The sequence below is a fragment of the Pituophis catenifer genome, unplaced genomic scaffold (assembly GCF_029215685.1).
Source record: "Pituophis catenifer annectens isolate HBS135680 unplaced genomic scaffold, rPitCat1.0.hap2 SCAF_2, whole genome shotgun sequence".
Taxonomy (NCBI): domain Eukaryota; kingdom Metazoa; phylum Chordata; class Lepidosauria; order Squamata; family Colubridae; genus Pituophis; species Pituophis catenifer.
In genome coordinates this window covers 38,134,888-38,153,132 of record NW_027256882.1, presented here as the reverse complement: position 1 = coordinate 38,153,132, position 18,245 = coordinate 38,134,888, and the positions used below count along the sequence as shown (strand labels likewise).

Below are 18,245 nucleotides of genomic sequence, written 5' to 3'. Positions count from 1 at the left end.
AAAACTGTCCCACTGGTTAATTGTCCTCACTGTTAGGAAGTTTCTCTTTAATTTCAGGTTGCTTCTCTCTTTGATCAGTTTCCAGCCATTGTTTCTTGTCCTGCCCTCTGGTGCTTTGGAGAATAAACTGAACCCCTCTTCTTTGTGACAGCCCCTCAAATACCGAAATACTTATAGGAAGCTCATATGTCTGGGTGAAGCTGGAATGTAAGTCTTCCTTAAGTCTAGAGTTGACTTCAACTTACTTCACACACTGTGCACATAGATGAGAGCAGGGGTGGGATTTAGACATTTAGGCAGGGGTTCTCTGCCTGGTTGATGGGTGGGCGTGGCCACGGTGGGTGTGGCCTACTCAGCTTCCTGCACCACTGGGGGGGGGTTGTTTTTGTCCTCCCTAGACTCCGGAGGCTTTCCTCAAGCCTCTGGGAAGGCGAAAATGGCCTCCCCTGGGCTCCGGAGGCCCTCAGGAGGCCAGAAACGGGCCTGTTTTCGGACTTCTGGTATGCCCGTTTTTCACCCACCCAGAGCCTCCACACGGGCCCTGCACTTACCTGGCATCCAAAACTGGCTGCGTGGAGACTCCTGGGAGGAGCGGGGCGGGATGGGTGGGGTCAGCCAGTCCTTGCAACAACCGGTTCGGTGAACCAGATTAAAATTAACATACAGTTCTCCCGAACTGGTCCGAACCGGCTGAATCCAACCCCTGGATGGGAGTAGAGGAAGCCACACGGTTATATAATTTGTGGTATTTGTGCAGTGATGTCACATGTGGCACATGTCCCACCATCGTAGCTTGTTTGCGTTTGGTTTAGACTGTTCTGACAACCCAGCTAATGGCAGTGGAGCCAGTACAATGAACTTTGTCTGTTTGCGGGAAGCTGCCTTTTAAGGTTCGAGCACATTGTGAAGTAATATGACCAAAATGAGGATTTTTGGAGAGCCAGGCTTGCTTCTTCCTGCGGTAAGAAATGAGATCCCACACAAGCCCTCATTGGCTTAATGTTGAGCTGAATTTAAAATACTACCCTCCCTCACTGCACTATTTGACTGGGAGATGGGAGTTATAGTCCAACACATATTATAAGCCACAGTCTAGGGAAGGCTTTGCAAGGTGTTTTCCACTCAGATATACAGGCAGTCTTCAACTTACAACCATTCAAACTTATGATGGATTCAGAAAAAGTGACTTACAACTCGCCCTCACAGTTACAACTATCACACCACTTTTGCAATCATGTGATCACAATTCAGGTGCATGGCAACCAGGTCATATTTACAATGGTGATTTGCAACCTTCTCAGATAGCTTCCAACAAGCAAAGTCAATTGGGAAGCTGGATTTGCTCATGGCCATACCATTCCCTTAACAATGATTGATTCACTTAATAGTGAATCACCACTATTAAGTGGTGATTTACTGAGCCGAGGTGGCGCAGTGGTTAGAGTGCAGTACTGCAGCTACTTCAGCTGCTAGTTCAGCAGATCAGCGGATCAAATCTCACCGGCTCAAGGTTGACTCAGCCTTCCATCCTTCCGAGGTGGGTAAAATGAGGACCCAGATTGTTGGGGGCAATATGCTATTTAGTATACTGTCTTTGGTGTAAACCACCCAGAGTCCTTGGAGAGTGGGTGGCATAGAAATATGACTAATAAAATAAATAATAATAATAATAATAATAGCCATGGTAAAAATGGTTGTAAAATTTGGTAGTCATACAATTCACTTAATGACATCACTTGGCAATCAAAATTATGGTTGCAACTGTGTGTCATAATTGGAGAACTACCTATATATTCCTGCAATAAATAATCTCTTCTTTCTTACAAATACATAATTATTAATGTTTTGGTAAGGTGGTTCCACAATGTAACCAACCAGGAGCTAATTTTCCAGAGACTAACTTCCTTTTTACGACCCTGTCATAATCCCTTAATTCAGGATAGAGTCGGGATGACTGGATGGAACTGAGCACTTACTGGCTGGATGCCCTTCCTGATGCCACGTGGAGTTCACAGCAGATATTTTTTCTTTGTGCCCTAGCAGAGAAATATTTGCCACTACCTAGGATTGAACTCTCAAATCTTCTGAGTAGGAGGCGAGCATCTTCACTACTACTGTACCTTAGATAAGCCCTTCTGGGAACTAAATCTTTATTGTACTGCTGGTACAGCATCATAACCAAGTGATGGTAGCCTCTGAGCAGGGTGGAAAGTGGGTACAGAATTTCTACCCAGCTTTAGTTCAAATCCTGCACATGTGTGAAGCCTTATTTCCTTTGAACTCAAGTCTTCTGTTTCCTTCCGTTTGCACTTCCTTATTCTGCTGAATGCAACTGCATGTTTACATTTTCTCCATTCTTGTCCTGCAGACAGACTGAAGTCATAATAACTTTGACAATAATGATGCAATGGAATAGAATAATAGAAGACATTCCTCCCCCCATAGATGAGTGGGAGAAAAGGAAAATTGGTATAAAAGACCAATAGAAAACCTGGCTAGACAGCACAGAAAATTCATAAATAAATATGCTTGTTTTTTTATGGTCCATGGGATTTTTAAAAATAAAAAGTAGATGGCTTTTGAAGGTTAATGTTTCATTTAACGGAGACTAGTTAACTATTCAGAAACAGGCCCTCAATGACAATGCAACGTTTGGTCAAACTGGATTCTGTAAACTGGAGTAGATGTTCAAGATACGATATTTTATTGTATTCTGAGTTTAGTATCATATCAAGCTCATTTGAGGGAGGGGGCATTTGGGAAAATACCACCTTGCCATCTGATACAGATCATTACAAAATCCTCTCATGTAGGTAAAGGTACTGTATTTTTCAGACTATAAGACGCACCGGAGTATAAGACACATCTTAGTTTTTGGGGAGGAAAATAAGAAAAAAAGCTGATTGGGTTGGATCGGCCTCCCGGAATACCCCCAATCAGCTGTTCTTGGAGGTGAACTTTAGCACCAGGTTTGTTGGTTGTGAGCTCTGTGCCTTGTTTTCTTTTCAGCCTCTGAAACCTCCGTTTCAGAGGCTTTTTCCCAGCCTCTCAAATGGAGGTTTCAGATGCTTTTTTTCAGCCTCTCAAACCTCTGTTTCAGAGGCTTTTTCCAGCCGCTCAAACGGAGGTTTCAGAGGCTTTTTTCAGCCTCTCAAATCTCTGTTTCAGAGGCTTTTTTCCTGTCTCTCAAACCTCCGTTTCAGAGGCTTTTTCCAGCCGCTCAAACAGAGGTTTCAGAGGCTTTTTTCAGCCTCTCAAATCTCCGTTTCAGAGGCTTTTTTCCTGTCTCTCAAACCTCCGTTTCAGAGGCTTTTTCCAGCCGCTCAAACGGAGGTTTCAGAGGCTTTTTTCAGCCTCTCAAATCTCCGTTTCAGAGGCTTTTTTCCTGTCTCTCAAACCTCCGTTTCAGAGGCTTTTTCCAGCCGCTCAAACGGAGGTTTCAGAGGCTTTTTTCAGCCTCTCAAATCTCCGTTTCAGAGGCTTTTTTCCTGTCTCTCAAACCTCCGTTTCAGAGGCTTTTTTCCAGTATCTCAAACCTCCGTTTCAGAGGCTTTTTTCAGCCTCTGAAATGGACTATAAAACGCACCCAGATTTTCATCCTCTTTTTGGGAAAAAATACAGTATATAAATCTGCTTTTTAAAGCATATTTCTAAAATGGTTAATGGACGTTATGGACGGATGATGATAACTACAAGGTTTTCTAAGGTAAGTACAACCTCAGCTGTATTGGAATTGGGACTGTGGCCCATGGCTGTACAGGTAGTCCTTGGCCTACGACCATACTGGAGGTTGCTCATTATGGTCATAAGTTGTGAGGGTTGTAAAACAGATCATCATGTGACTGATTTGATTTTATGACACTTTGCAGAATTCATTAAGCAAATGCTACTGTCGTTAAGTAAACAGGTTGTTTGCCACGGGGTGGTTTTTGCCAAAAAAAAAGGAAGTAAATGCTGGTTTTCAGCAATGTCATAAATCTTAGTCATGTGACCAGGGGATGCTGCAAATGCCCTTAAATGCAAACCAATTGGTGAGTTTCCTAAATGCAGTGGGGGGAGGAGGCTCTTTCAGAACAAGGTCATAAGTATCTTTAGGGGGAGGGCATTATAACTTTGGTCACTTAATCAACCAGTTGTACGTTGAGAAGTATATGGGTGTGGATCAGGACCCCCCAAAAAATCAAGTTTCTAGTCCTGTGTGCTAGGTGAAATGGACTACTAGCTTCGATTTACAATTAGCAAGGGATCCTTTGAGTTCAAGCTAGACAAGCCGCCAGGTGGGTCTTTCTGCAACCCTTCTAGAATTGGAAACAGGATTCTTGGCTCTCTGCTTTTAAAGGCATATCCATCATCACCCGTAGCCAAACAGGTCTGGTAGGTTTGAGTCTTGTTGCCAGTGTTTTAAGAAACCTGTTTGATGGGAAAGATTTGGCATTGCCTACCATGGAGCATTGGTTGGGGAAATTGACAGAACGTGCCAGGTGGACAAATTGATTTTCCTGGTTAGAAAAAGGATAATATCTATATATATACATATACATTTTTGTTTTTAGTCACTAAAGCCCCTTACAGACTCTTGCACAAAAATGGGGAAAAAATGAATTTGTGGTTTCTGGTTTGGATGATTAGACAGGATAGATTATAGAAAAAAGAAAGCCAGAATGTAACTTTAAAGAGAGAGGGGAGGGGAGGTTAAAGTATAATTCTATTTATAATTACTGTGAAGTATATCGGAAGCCACTTCTTTATACTGTTCTCTTTTTTACCTCTCTTCTATTCTTTTTCTTATTGCACTTCCGAGCTTTTTCTTTTCTTTTTCTTTTCCTTGTTCTACTGTAGATTGTATTAGTTCTTATTGTTGCTGCTAAAATACTTCATAAAAATAGATGCAAGACAGGAGAAAAAGAGAGAGAGAGGAGTAAAAGAGAAAGAGGAAAAAGAGAGAGGAGAGGAAAGTGAAGGAAAAAGAAAGAAAGAGAGGAAAGAGAAAGAGAGAGAAAGATGAGAGAAAGAAAAAGAAAGAAAAACAGAGGGAGAAAGAAAGGAAAGAGGGAAAGAAAGAGGGAAAGCAAAAGGAAAGGGAGAAAGAGAAAAGGGGAGAAAGAGGAAAGAGAGGAGAGAGAGAGAAAAAGGAGAAAGAAACAAAAAGAGAGAAATAGGAATGAGAAAGAGGGGAAAAAAGAGAACACTAAAGAGAGAGAGAGGAAAAGGAGAAAGAGAGGGAGAAAGAAAGAAAGAAAGAAAGAAAGAAAGAGAAAGAGGAATGAGAAAGAGGGAAAAAAGAGAACACTAAAGAGAGAGAGAGGAAAAGGAGAAAGAGAGGGAGAAAGAAAGAAAAAAGAGAGAAAGAGGAATGAGAAAGAGGGGAAAAGAGAGAATGCTAAAGAGGGAAAGAAAGAGGAGAAAGAGAAAAGGGGAGAAAGAGGAAAGAGAGGAGAGAGAGAGAAAAAGAAGCAGAAAGAAAGAAACAAAAAGAGAGAGAAATAGGAATGAGAAAGAGGGGAAAAAAGAGAACACTAGAGAGAGAGAGAGGAAAAGGAGAAAGAGGGAGAAAGAAAGAAAGAAAGAAAAAAGAGAAAGAGGAATGAGAAAGAGGGAAAAAAGAGAACACTAAAGAGAGAGAGAGGAAAAGGAGAAAGAGAGGGAGAAAGAAAGAAAAAAAAGAAAGAAAGAGGAATGAGAAAGAGGGGAAAAGAGAGAACGCTAAAGAGAGAAAGAAAGGGGAAAGGGAGAAAGAGAGGGAAAAAGAGAGAATGAGAAAAGGAAAAAGAGAGAGAGAGAAATAGAAAGAAAAAGGAAAGAAAGAAAGAAAGAAAGAAAGAAAGAAAGAAAGAAAGAAAGAAAGAAAGAAAGAGAGAGAGAGAGAGAAACCTGATTGACCACAAGAACCATCATCCTGGGACAAAAGCCCAGGAGGTCCTCTGCGGCCCCTTACAAAGGCTCGCAAAGAATTGCTCGGCCACCTTCTCGCCTCGTCCAAGAAAACCCGAGAGAGAGAGAGAGAGAAAGAGAGAGGCGGCTCCGGAGCCGAGGGGCTGCGGCTCAACCTCCAGCCCCGGCAACCCCGACCCGGAGCAGCGCGGCCGTCTTCTTCCTCGGAGAGGGGGGGGGGCGAGCCTGGGCCCGCTGGCTGGCTGGCTGGCTCGCTCGCTGGGCTCAGTTCCTGGGCGGGGCCCGGAGTAGCGGAGGGAAGTTGAGGCGAAGTTGCGAGAGGCCCCCGCCCGCCTTGCCTTGCCTTTCCCTTCCCTCGCCGCCCCTTTGGGTCCCCGCGAGCCTCCCTCGCCGCAATCCCGCGCCGTCCGTCGAAGCCTCCTCCTCCTCCTCCTCCATGGCTGAAGAGAAGCCGCAGGTCGAGCTGTTCGTCAAGGTAAACCGGCGGAGAGGGAACCGGGGTGGCTGGATGGGGGGGAGACGGGGGAAGGGGCTCCCTTGCGCTTTCTTGCGGGAGACGAGCGGGCGTGCTCCCTTCCCACCAAGGGATCGCGGCCGCCGTAAGCGTAGAAAGTGGCAGTGGGGTCTCTCTAGCACCCCCAGCCCCTTTTCTTTAAATAAAACAAACCGCGATTAACTCGCTTCTTTTATCTTGAGATGGGGGGGGGGGCTGTTGAGAAGCGGGAAACCTTGCCTCGCTCCCCCTCCCGCCCACTTCCTCCCCGCTTGAGCAAAGGGGGAGCCAAAAACCGAAAAAAGAGGAAAGTAGCGTTCGCCTGCCTATGTGTTTTTATTATTATTATTATTATTATTATTATTATTATTATTATTATTATTATTATTATTATTATTATTATTATTATTATTATTATTATTATTTATTAGTATTAGTATTAGTATTTATTAGTAGTATTAGTAGTATTAGTAGTAGTATTATTATTAGTATTATTATTAAAACTTTCTTTAGCAGACTTGGAGGAAGAGTGTTGGCTTTTAGCTTGCTTGCGATGGTTCGGGGGTCGCGATTCGGGTTTAAGGGGCGGATGGCTGGGGGAATGGGAGTGGAGTGGAGTGGGGTGGGGGGGATCGATGGGAAGTCTCGAGGGAAGGCAAGGGGGAGACCCGTTCGACTGGCCTTGATCCCGGGGATCCCTGGCTAGGCGTGATCGGGTCGGAATTCGACCCGACGCTCCTTTGGACTCCACTTCCGATCTGTCAAGTCTTGGCACGGGCGATCGGCTTTGGAAGGGGGTGGAGTGGGTGGGGAATGTTGCGGAATCCCGGAAAGACAAAAGTGAAACAAAAGATTCGCGTGTGGCATCTTAAGAAACGGATCGCTTCAATTCAATTCGAAACAGAGCTGGAAGGGACCTTGGAGGTCTTCTAGACCGACCCCCCCGCTCAAGCAGGAGATCCGTCCTGCTGCCCTAGACCATTTCAGACAAGTGGCTGTCCGGTCTCTTCTTAAAAGCCTCCAGTGATGAAGCACCCACAACTTCTGGAGGCAAAGCTGCTCCATTGGGGGATTGTCCTTCACTGTCAGGAAGTTTCTCCTTAATTCCAGGTTGCTTCTCTCCTTGGTTAGTTTCCATCCATTCTTTCTTGTCTTCTGGTGCTTTGGAAAATAAATGGACCCCATCTTCTTTGTGGCAGCCCCTCAAATACTGGAATACTGCTATCATGTCCCCCTTAGTCCTCCTTTTCTCTAGATTGGCCATACCCATTTCCCGCAATCGCATGTTTTTGTCTCCAGACCCTTAATCATCTTAGTTGTTCTTCTCTGCATTTTTTCCAAAGTCTCTCTCCCTCCCTCCCTCCCTCCCCCCCCTCTCTCTCTATCTATCTATCTATCTATCTATCTATCTATCTATATATATATATATATATATATATATATATATATATTTTAATGTGATGACCAAAACTGGATGCTGTATTTCCTCAGCCCCCTGCTTCTCAGTCCTTTTCTTTGCTGGTGATAAAAATCCTTCTTTTAGCTCACTTGGGCTATTCCACAGTGGGTGTTTCAATGAGCTAGCTCAGTTGAGAGCATAACTTTGGGAAGTAAAGTGTGATCTTTTTAAAAAATTCCTTTTCTAAATCCCTGGTTCACAGCTTGCTCCAGAAGGATGTCTCCCAGATGTTGCGGACTACAACTCCCATCATCTTATGCCATTAATGGATGCTGATGAGATTTTTGTAATCTTAACACATCTTTCCTAAATCTGGATAGGGTGTGATGGTGGGTGGGTGGGTGGGGTGGGGTAGGTACTTTTGACATTTACTTGCTGGATTTGGACTTGATTGAGTTGAGGTTATCCCAAGTCTCTTTCTATTGAAATAAAAGGAGTTAAGTTTTAGGATTCAGCAAGACTCATTGTGGCTTGTTAAAACAACTTCTGGAGACTTGGGGAAGTAAACACCGCCCTCCAAAAAGTGGAAGGAGACAGGATGAAAATGGTGGAGACTAGACAAACGTTCCAACTTTATTTGAAACCTCACTAAACTTAAATAAATTAAGTACAGTTAAGACAGTTTTCCCTTTGTTTTTAACAATTTCCTTCTGCCAAATAATTATTGGCAACTTGGCTTCTGGAGGCCGAATTGAAGGCTTGGCAGGCAGCCACCTATAACTTAGCCTTCTGCATTTCTGTTCTACCATACTGTCAATTTAGGAAAAAGTCTTAAGTTCGAATGAATCATCAGCTCTTAAGCCTTGACATTTTTTTCTCTCTCTCTCATACTTCATTTCCTTCCTCTTGAAGTGCATACCGATGAACTAAGAAAGGAGAATTTAAAATCTCTCGCATGGTTTCAATGTGACTGGGAGGGTGGGGTGCTCAGATTTGGCTGGTACCCTTTGAGACTACTGTATAGGCTGCTGGTGGTGTCTTTAAGAAAGGTTTTAAAGGTTTAAAAAAGTTGCTTTCAATGAAATGGGCGGCTATATAAATTCAATAAGTCAATAAAATAAATAGATAACCCCTCTGTGTCTCTTTCTAAAAGCTACTGTAGGTTCTCTTCAGTCTTTCAAATTACAGATTTTCTGAATGTGACTTTTAAAAGGTTTCTACCCTCCCTTTTCATCTGACGAGGATGCTTCAAGTGCCTACTTATCTAAACAAATGCATGATTAACAAAAACACTTAAAACACTGTTAAAATAATAAATACCTGCACAATCAAACCCTTGGCAAAACAAAACACTGTGTCACCTCAAGCCATTCATCCATTCCTTCTATTCATTCATTTTCAGTCATTCAAAACATATATAAACATATATTATGTAAAGCCATCAACATTAAAAACCTGGCATCAGAGTTATTTAAAAATATTTATATCGCAACTAATCGACTACTTTCTTTTCAATCTTAAAAAGGGTAAAATGGGTGGAGTAGAAAGTGACAGTGACATAATGCCCAATCTTGCCATTGCTGCCAGGGTAAGTCACCGTACTTTGTGCAAAGGCTGATTTGGGCGTTTCCACCCTAGCATTTCCTTAGTTGTTACCAATCATGATTGCTTTCTGAAGCGCGATCATAATTCAGCACTCCGATAATAGTTCTTTTTCCTTTGCAAACCGCATGGTGATTAGGAGCGGCAGTAGTTTCTCCTCCCTCCTTATCATAGATGTTTCAGGCCCTGAGTGACAATTTTGAATAATTGCTGAAGCCTTGAGTTTGTTTTGCTGGGGGAGACTACGGATAGTCCTTGATTTACGACCACAGTTGAGCTCCAAATTTCTGTCACTAAGCAAGACACCATAGTGGGTTTTGCTCCATTTTAAGACCTTTCTTACTACAGTTGTTAAGTGAATCACTGCGGTTGTTAAGTTAGTAACACGGTTGTTAAGTGAATCTGGCTTCCCCCATTGACTTTGTTTCTCAGAAGGTTGCAAAAGGGGATCACATGATCCCGGGATCACCTTTTGTGATCTTCTGACAAGCAAAGTCAATGGGGAAACCAGACCCACTCAACGATCGTGTTACTAACTTAACAACTGCAATGATTCACTTAACAACGGTGGCAAGAAAGAGCGTAAAATGGGGCAAAACTCACTTAACAAATGTCTCACTTTAGCAACATAAATTTTGGGCTCAATTGTGGTTGTAAGTTAAGGCTGAGCAACCTCCAGTATGGTCGTAGGCCAAGGACTACCTGTATAGACTACCTGTAGTCTGCTGAGGTTTTTCTACTCTTCTTTGGAACATCTTGGTATTATTTTTAGGCTTCCTGCCAGAGGCTGAATATTAATTCTGTTTACTTTCGATGTTAAAGATTAATTTAGAACCAGATTTTTTAAATGGGTGTGAACCTGCCTACTTTTCCCTTGTTATATTCATTTTTTCAGCATGGATCTTATTCAAGGCTAAATGTGGCCCATGGTGTAAATTTAAACTTCAGCTGGTCTTCCAACTTCCACATAGAAACCATTCTCTAGTGTGGGGTTTCCCAAGCTTTGGCAGCATGACTGGCTAGGGAATTCTGGAAGTTGGAGTCCAATTGTCTTAAAATTGCCAACTTTTGGAAACCACTCTCTGGTGCCGGTGTCAGCAATCTGTGGCTCCGGAGCCGCATGCAGCTCTTTGGGCCCTCTGTTGAGGCTCCCTGTCCCATCACTGGCTGGCCCCGTCCCTTGCCCTTCTCTCCCAGTCACTCCTCATCTGTCGTTGGAAATCTGAGAGATACAGAGAGGGGGGAGATAGAGAGGGAGAGTGGGAGAGAGAGAGATACTGAGAGAGGGGAAGAGAAGGTAAGATAGAGAGGGGGAGAGGGATACAGAGTGGGGGGGAGAGAGAGAGATACAGAGAGAGGGGAGGGAAAGAGGGAGAGATACAGAGAGAGAGAGAGAGAGAGAAAGAAAGAAAGAAAGAAAGAAAGAAAGAAAGAAAGAAAGAAAGAAAGAAAGAAGAGAAAAAAGGGTTTTGTGGTTCCCGATGTTTTTTAACAACCGGTTCTCTGCCCTAATGACTGGGTAGGTGTGGCTAAGGGGTCATGTTACTGGGTGGGTGACACAGAGTTGGCCATGCCCACTCAGGTTTTGTGGCTTCTGGTGGGTTTTTTTCTGTGGGAAACGGGTCCAAATGGTTCTTTGAGTGTTTAAGGTTGCAGACCCCTGCACTAGTGGAAGAGAGCCTGCTCAAGTCCATTAGCTCCAGTGTAGCCCAGAAAGCTTCCATAACGATGTTATTTCTGGTGTAGGTTCCTTGTTGCATGAACATCTCTAACCCTCTGATCAAACTGGATAGAAGACCGATCCTCTGTTATTAATAAATTTGTAGTGAGGCATTTATCATTCAAAGCTTGTGCTTTCAACATTGCTCTCTGGAAAACCCCCATCCATCCTCTTTTCCTCAGGAACCATATTGTAGTTCTCATCCAAATGGACACTCTTTACATTAGAAAAAAAGATGAACAAGGACATGAGCAAATTGTATAAAATCGTGTATGGTATGGAGATTTTTTTCCTCTCCTCCCCTAAGCACTAGGACAGATGAAGCTGATTAGAAAGCACTTCTCCACCCAGTACACAATTAGTCCTTGGAATTCATTGCCACAAGACATGGTGATGATCATTAACCTGAAAGCTCTTAAAGGGGGTTGGATGAATTCATGGAAGGCAGATCTATCAAAGGCTGTTGGTCTTGAAGACTAGATGGTATCTCTTGTTAGGGGATTGTGTGTCTTCAAATTCCTGTTCTTAGAGAATAGTGGTGAAAGAGGGCTTATGACTTAGTCTTGAGTCCCTAATGACATCTAGTTGGCCATGAATGGAGGTTGGCCACTCTAGGTCCTCTGAAGGCATCTAGTTGGCCATTCTTGGTCTTCCAACTTGTTGGCCATGAATGGAACTCACTTCTCAAAGCACAGCTCTGGACTTATTCTTATGTTATCTGGTTAAGGCCAAATTTGCATTTTACACACAATTTGGTGTCTGTAGTAGCTCACCAGGAGCTTATGGAAACAGTTCCATTCACCCTAGGAGACTTGGGTTTTTTTCATATTACAGTAGTTTCTGTCCTATGGGCAGATAAACGAAATGTTAATCACAAGACAAAGTAACTAAAGAATGGCCCTTCTTCCTTGACCATTACTGAAAATGAACTGGTTGACAGAGGGGAGATTAATTGTCCATCTGGCCTCCAATTCAGCAAAAGAGGCCACTCTTTTCTTCGCTGTCTTTGAAGGAAAGATGCTTCTTTTGTAGAGCGGAAAACATATGCTGCTTCTTAGCAGATAAATAAGATCTTTTCTCGGTTTCAGCAGTTGGCGTACTTTAGTTATAGGGTTGCTCAAGGCTGATTTATGAATTATCTTTCTGATAAACGCTTATTCACCTTTTGCTAATTTGCCTTCCGACTTCCCAGGGGAGAGTGCTATGGCGATTAAGGTAGTGAATCCTTTTCCACTTAAATTCCCAAAGCGCATGTAAATTTTGCTGCTTTCATTTTGTTCTGGAAGCAGAAAAGTGACTTAGGAACTAGAAGAGTTCCTTAAATCAGAATCTGTCACCCTCCAGGAATCATAGCTAATGACAAGGGCAGTCTTAACAAGTTTCTCATCTCTGCTCACTACATTGGGATGAGTTTTCCTTGTGAACATAGTTACCAACAACATTAAGCTGTAATAATGGCTCGTTTTAATAAAAGCCGTTTATTTGAACCTAGCCAATTGTGGTTGTTTTAATACTAGGATATATATATATAAATAAAGTGTTCTGATGCTCTTTCTTAGTTAAAACCAGTGGTGAAATGTAAAATTTGTTACTACCGGTTCTGTGGGCGTGGCTTGGTGGGGGGGGGGTTAATGTGACTGGGTGGGCGTGGCCAACTTTTTTTTTTTACTTTTAAAAGCATTTTTTCTATAACCTCTTCGGCCGAAGAGGTTGTAGAAAAAATGCTTTTAAAAGGCTCTGATGATCCCAGTTGAGCTGCACGATCATCGGAGGTTTTTTTTTTTTTTTAGTTTTAAAAGCATTTGTAGAAAAAATGCTTTTAAAAGTAAAAAAAAAAAAAAGCCTCTGATGATCGCACGGCTCAGCTGGGCATGATGGGGTGTGTGTGCAGGGATTTCTGCTACCGGTTCTCCGAACCACTTACCGCCATCGCTACCGGATCAGGCGATCCGGTCTGAACCGGGAGCATTTCACCCCTGGTTAAATCTAAGCAGGCGTCCAAAGTGGCTTGCCTTGGGAAGGTCGCTTAAAACCCCCTTTTAAATGTTATAGCATGGAGGTATATAATTTAGAATGGACCCAACAATAAAATAAAATACTAATTTAGTATTCTAGAAAGAATGCTGCTCTTGCTTCCTTCCTGCTTTTGGTTTATAGTCTAGGCCAGGGGTTTCCAATCTTGGCAACTTTAAGACTTGTGGACTTCAACTCCCAGAATTCTGGCTAGCTGGCTAGGGAATTCTGAGAATTGAAGTCCACATGTCTTAAAGTTGCCAAGATTGGGAACCCCGATCTAGGCCAGTGTTTCTCAACACTCAGTACCCAGAACATTCCAGCCTTCCTACCTTCCTTCCTTCCTTCCTTCCTTCCTTCCTTCCTTCCTTCCATCCATCCATCCATCCATCCATCCATCCTTCTTATCTTCCTTCCTCCCTCCCTCCCTCCCTTCCGTAGTGGCACAGTGGTTAGAGTGCAGTATTGCAGGATGATTCTGCCCACTGCTAGGAGTTCGATCCTGACCTATTTCAAGGTTGACTTAGTCTTTCATCCTTCCGAGGTCGTTAAAATGAGGACCCACATTGTTGGGGGCAATTTGCTGCTCTGTAAACCGCTTAGAGAGGGCTTTAAAAGCACTGTGAAGCAGTATATAAGTGCTAAGTGCTAAATCACCACAGTGACTTTGCATGTTGGAAGCTGCTGGGAATATCGTAAATTGTAATCAAATAACCATAGGACACTATACAAGCTAGTTGCCAGGTGCCCAAATTACAAACGTATGACCACTGTAGTGGCATTATAGTTGATAGTCATCATAACTTTGAAGGTGGGTTGTAAGTTACCTTTATTTTAGCACTGTTGGAGCTCCAAATTATCATTAATCAAACGGTCGTAAGTCAACGACTACCTGAGGACTACTTGTAATTTAACAGACTTTAATGGGAGAGATTAATTTTCAGCCAGATCTTTGATTTATTCCAGGTCTATTAGAGCCTGGTGGTGTAGTGGTTAGAATGCAGCATTGCAGGCTGACTCTGCCGACCGCCAGGAGTTCGATCCCGAAAAGGCTCAAGGTTGTGTCAGCCTTCCATCCTTCCGAGATTGGTAAAATGAGGATCCAGATTGTTGGGGAGCAATATGCTGACTCAGAGAGTCAGAGGTCTTAGAGAGGTCTGCAAAGCACTGTGAAGCGGTATATAAGTCTATTGCTTATTGCTACATTCTATACAAATTTATATACAAAATAATATACAAATAATAAAATAAAATAATAATAATAAAATAATATGCAAAGGGACGTGGTGGCTCAGTGGCTAAGACGCTGAGCTTGTTGATCGAAAGGTCGGCAGTTTGGTGGTTCGAATCCCTAGTGCTGTGTAACGAGGTGAACTCCCGTTACTTGTCCCAGATTTTGCCAACCTAGCAGTTCGAAAGCACGTTAAAAAAAATGCAAGTAGAAAAATAGGGACCACCTTTGGTGGGAAGGTAACAGCGTTCCGTGCGCCTTTGGCGTTGAGTCATGCCGGCCACATGACCACGGAGACGTCTTCGGACAGCGCTGGCTCTTTGGCTTTGAAACGGAGATGAGCACCGCCCCCTAGAATCGGGAACGACTAGCACATATGTGCGAGGGGAACCTTTACCTTTTATACAAATTTATCTTCCAGATGAGATATGTCTTATCGACAGCTGACCTGGTGTTAAACAGTAAGCCAGAAGGGCTGATTTTTATTCCACTTTGACGTAAAGTTTTGTGGTTTGTTCCACTCCAGTGATGAAATGGCAAGCTTAAATTTGCGTTCAAAATTGGGAGCTTTAAAACTCACCCAGTAATTAGCTTGAAGTGCTGCAGCCCACAATGTTTGTAAACATTCAAATTGCTCTGTGGAAAGTTTCTTTTCAAGTAATATCGAGAAATGATGACATTTCTGAGAAATTAACTGTTGGGTTAAACAATAAAATCATCACAAGATTAAGAAACAGATTCTTGGTGACATGCTGTTGACAGAAAGATGGCAGGTAGTGAAAGTGGAATACCTTCAAAAGGTATCTATCATATGTAGGCCAGACTAAAATTTGCCTGTCTTTTTCTTGTTCAGATCTGAAAGCTGAGAAGCAAGTAAAAGACCTCTGCACCAACTTAAAACTGTTAAATGCAAATGGGTAATAGTATTAATTATTTGCATTCCTCAGAGGGTGTGAAGAGGAGCTGAAAAGGAGTGGTGTGATGAGCTGGAGGGCATCTCTGGGTTGTGTTACGTACTGCAGTTTTAACAAATTGTTACTGCCGGTGACTCTCCTTAAAGAGGAAATTGTGTTTTTCCTGTGACGCTTTTGGAAATGTATGTCCTTACAGTACTTAAGGGCTTCATTAAGAACCAGGAGCGGGGGGGGGGGGGCATTTAGTATGGCAGGATGTGTGGGATTTGGCTATTTGTTAAAGCTAATTAGGCATGTTTGCTCAATGAAATTAGTATATATGTATAAATATATGGGGTTCACATATTTGGAAACATGCATAAATTTGGTGAGTCCCAGCAAGCAGGCGTTTTCTGCTGAGGTGTCTGGAATATTCTCTCCATTATTTTATTTATTTAATTAAATTTATATGACGCCCCTCTCATTGGGTCTTAATGGGCCTTAAGAGCCATGGTGGCGCAGTGGTTAGAATGCAGCATTGCAGGCTGACTCTGCCGACTGCCAGGAGTTCGATCCCTAAATGGCTTAAGGTTGTGTCAGCCGTCCATCCTTCTGAGATTGGTAAAATGAGGATCCAGATTGTTTGGGGGCAAATATGCTGACTCTGTAAACCGCTTAGCGAGGGCTGTAAAGTACTGTGAAGCGGTATACAAGTCTAAGTGCTATTGCTATTGATATATTCACTCTCTCTATACCTCTATATTTTACTTTTTAATATATTTTAATTTTAATCATGATTGCATTGATTGTTTTTATTTGATTGTTGCATACGTCTCGTGAAATTTGATAAATAATAAATAAATCATACTGCCTAGGAACAGAAAATCTTTCAACCTCATGTTTTGGAGGGTCTCCATCTGTCCTGTTCTTCACTCATATCGCTTGTCTGGTCCGATCAGCATTTTACCCCTGAGGTAAAATTCTTTGTTATGAGGATGCAGATTAATTTGCATTATATCTTTGTACTTGAGAGATCTGCAGCTGAGGGGGGGGAAAAATCTCCCGTGGTGCTTGATAGAGGTTTGTAGTTAATAGTGTCTCCATTTCCATATACACAGTGCTTGGAAACCTTGTAGGGGAGTCCTTCTAATCTATGATAGTTTTAAAAAAAATCAAATGCAAGAGGGTTTTATAATAATAATAACTTTATTGTCATTGTACGTGTATACACAGTATACCCATACAACGAAATTCACTTAACACCCAAAGACTAGGTCCAACACACATAACAATCCCCAAACACACTCCCACCCACCACAATTCTCCACCCCTAAACCACCCAAACATCCACACAGCAGACCAAGTAATGCTGTCCAAGAGCTTACTGATGGTGGCTCTTTAAACATTATAGTTGTGAATTGATAACATGCAGGTAGTTCTCGACTTACAATAGCTCATTTAGTGACCATTTAAAGTCACTGAAAAAAGTGACTTATGACTGTTTTTCACATGTCCATTGAGGCATCCCCGTGATCATGTGATCAGAATTCAGACGCTCGGCAACTGACTCATATTTATGATGGCTGCAATATCCTGCGGTCATGTGATCCCCTTTTGCCATCTTCTGACAAGCAAAGTCAGTGGGGAAGCCCGATTCGCTTAACAACCGTATTACTACGTTAAGCTCTGCATGTGATTCACTTAAGAAATGTCTCAAGAAAAGTCGTGAAATGAGGCGAAACTCACTTAACAAATTCGTTCACTGAAGAGATTCACATAATAATTGTGGCAAGAAAGGACATAAAGTGGGGCAAAACTCATTTAACAACATCTCACTTAGCAACAGAAATTTTGGGTTCAATGGTGGCTGTAAGTGGAGGACTACCTGTACCTGTTCTCTGTCTCACAGGTAAATTGCACCTGTATAGCCAGTCCGCCTTCCTCTTTTTTTTCTTCCATCACCACCCTAATGACAGTTGTAACTTGATATATTTGAGGGCACCAGGTTGAGGAATGTATACAGTTGAGGACTAGGTGTATGGCCGTTAAAAAAAAAAAATCTGCCTTGCGTGTGTAGAAAGATGTTATCATTTTCATAAGTCATCCCTGACCCATCCTGACAAAAGCTATGGACCTTCTCAGTGTTTTTTTCAAGAGGCAACTGGACTTTCTGGTTTTTCTTTGAAGACGTTTCGCTTCTCATCCAAGAAGCTTCTTCAGCTCTGACTGGATGGTGGGGAACACAGTGAGCCACAGTGTGCAGTTCTGGGGGAAACAAAACAACCACTTCATAAATGCATGGCACAACATAGGAGAACAAACCCATTCAGGACAAGTTTCAGCAGTCCATCTGCATTTAAAAGACAAAGGCCGCTCTTTTGAAGACCACAAAGTCCATATTTTGGACAGAGAAGACTGCTGGTTTGAAAGAGGGGTCAAAGAGGCCGCCTATGTGGAAATTGAATAGCCCTCTCTCAACAGAGAGGGAGGGATACAACATCCAGTCTGTAACACAGTTTATTTATTTATTTATTTATTTATTTATTTATTTATTTATTTATTTATTGGTTCGATTTATATGCCGCCCTTCTCTGGATAGTCAGGGCAGCTTACAATGCGTTAAGCAATAGCCTTCCTACTTTTGTATATACCTGCTTAGTAGGGCTTTTGGCCCCCCCCCAAGCGGTGTTCTTTTTTATACAAAGTCAGCTTATTGCCCCCACAATCCAGGTCCTCATTTTACCTACCTCGGAAGGATGGAAGGCTGAGTCAACCTTGAGACTGGTGAGATTTGAACTTGCAGTAATTGCAGGCAGATAGCAGCTAAGTGCTACTTAACAGCACTTTAGTCCGCTGCACCACCAAGGCTCTTTTAGCAGTTCCAAGAAGGCTCCACATGCATTTGCACCACCCAGGTGACCCTGAGGACACAGATAAACCTCCAAGTGGCCTCAACGACTCTCTAAAAAGAATGCAAATGACCAGCTGTCTGCAAAGAGTAT

At 42.7% G+C, this 18,245-nt stretch overlaps 1 protein-coding gene across 1 annotated transcript in view; it reads left to right on the top strand.

Annotated features, from left to right (window-relative positions):
• Window positions 1-6,186: 6,186 nt before the first annotated feature.
• The window catches only part of CLIC1 (chloride intracellular channel 1), a 48,812-nt gene continuing 36,753 nt past the window's right edge, over window positions 6,187-18,245 (top strand). Inside the window, exon 1 of the mRNA XM_070933421.1 lies at window positions 6,187-6,367. Coding sequence (XP_070789522.1) covers window positions 6,329-6,367 — 39 coding nt within the window. The 5' untranslated portion in view covers window positions 6,187-6,328. The remainder of the gene's footprint in view (window positions 6,368-18,245) is intronic.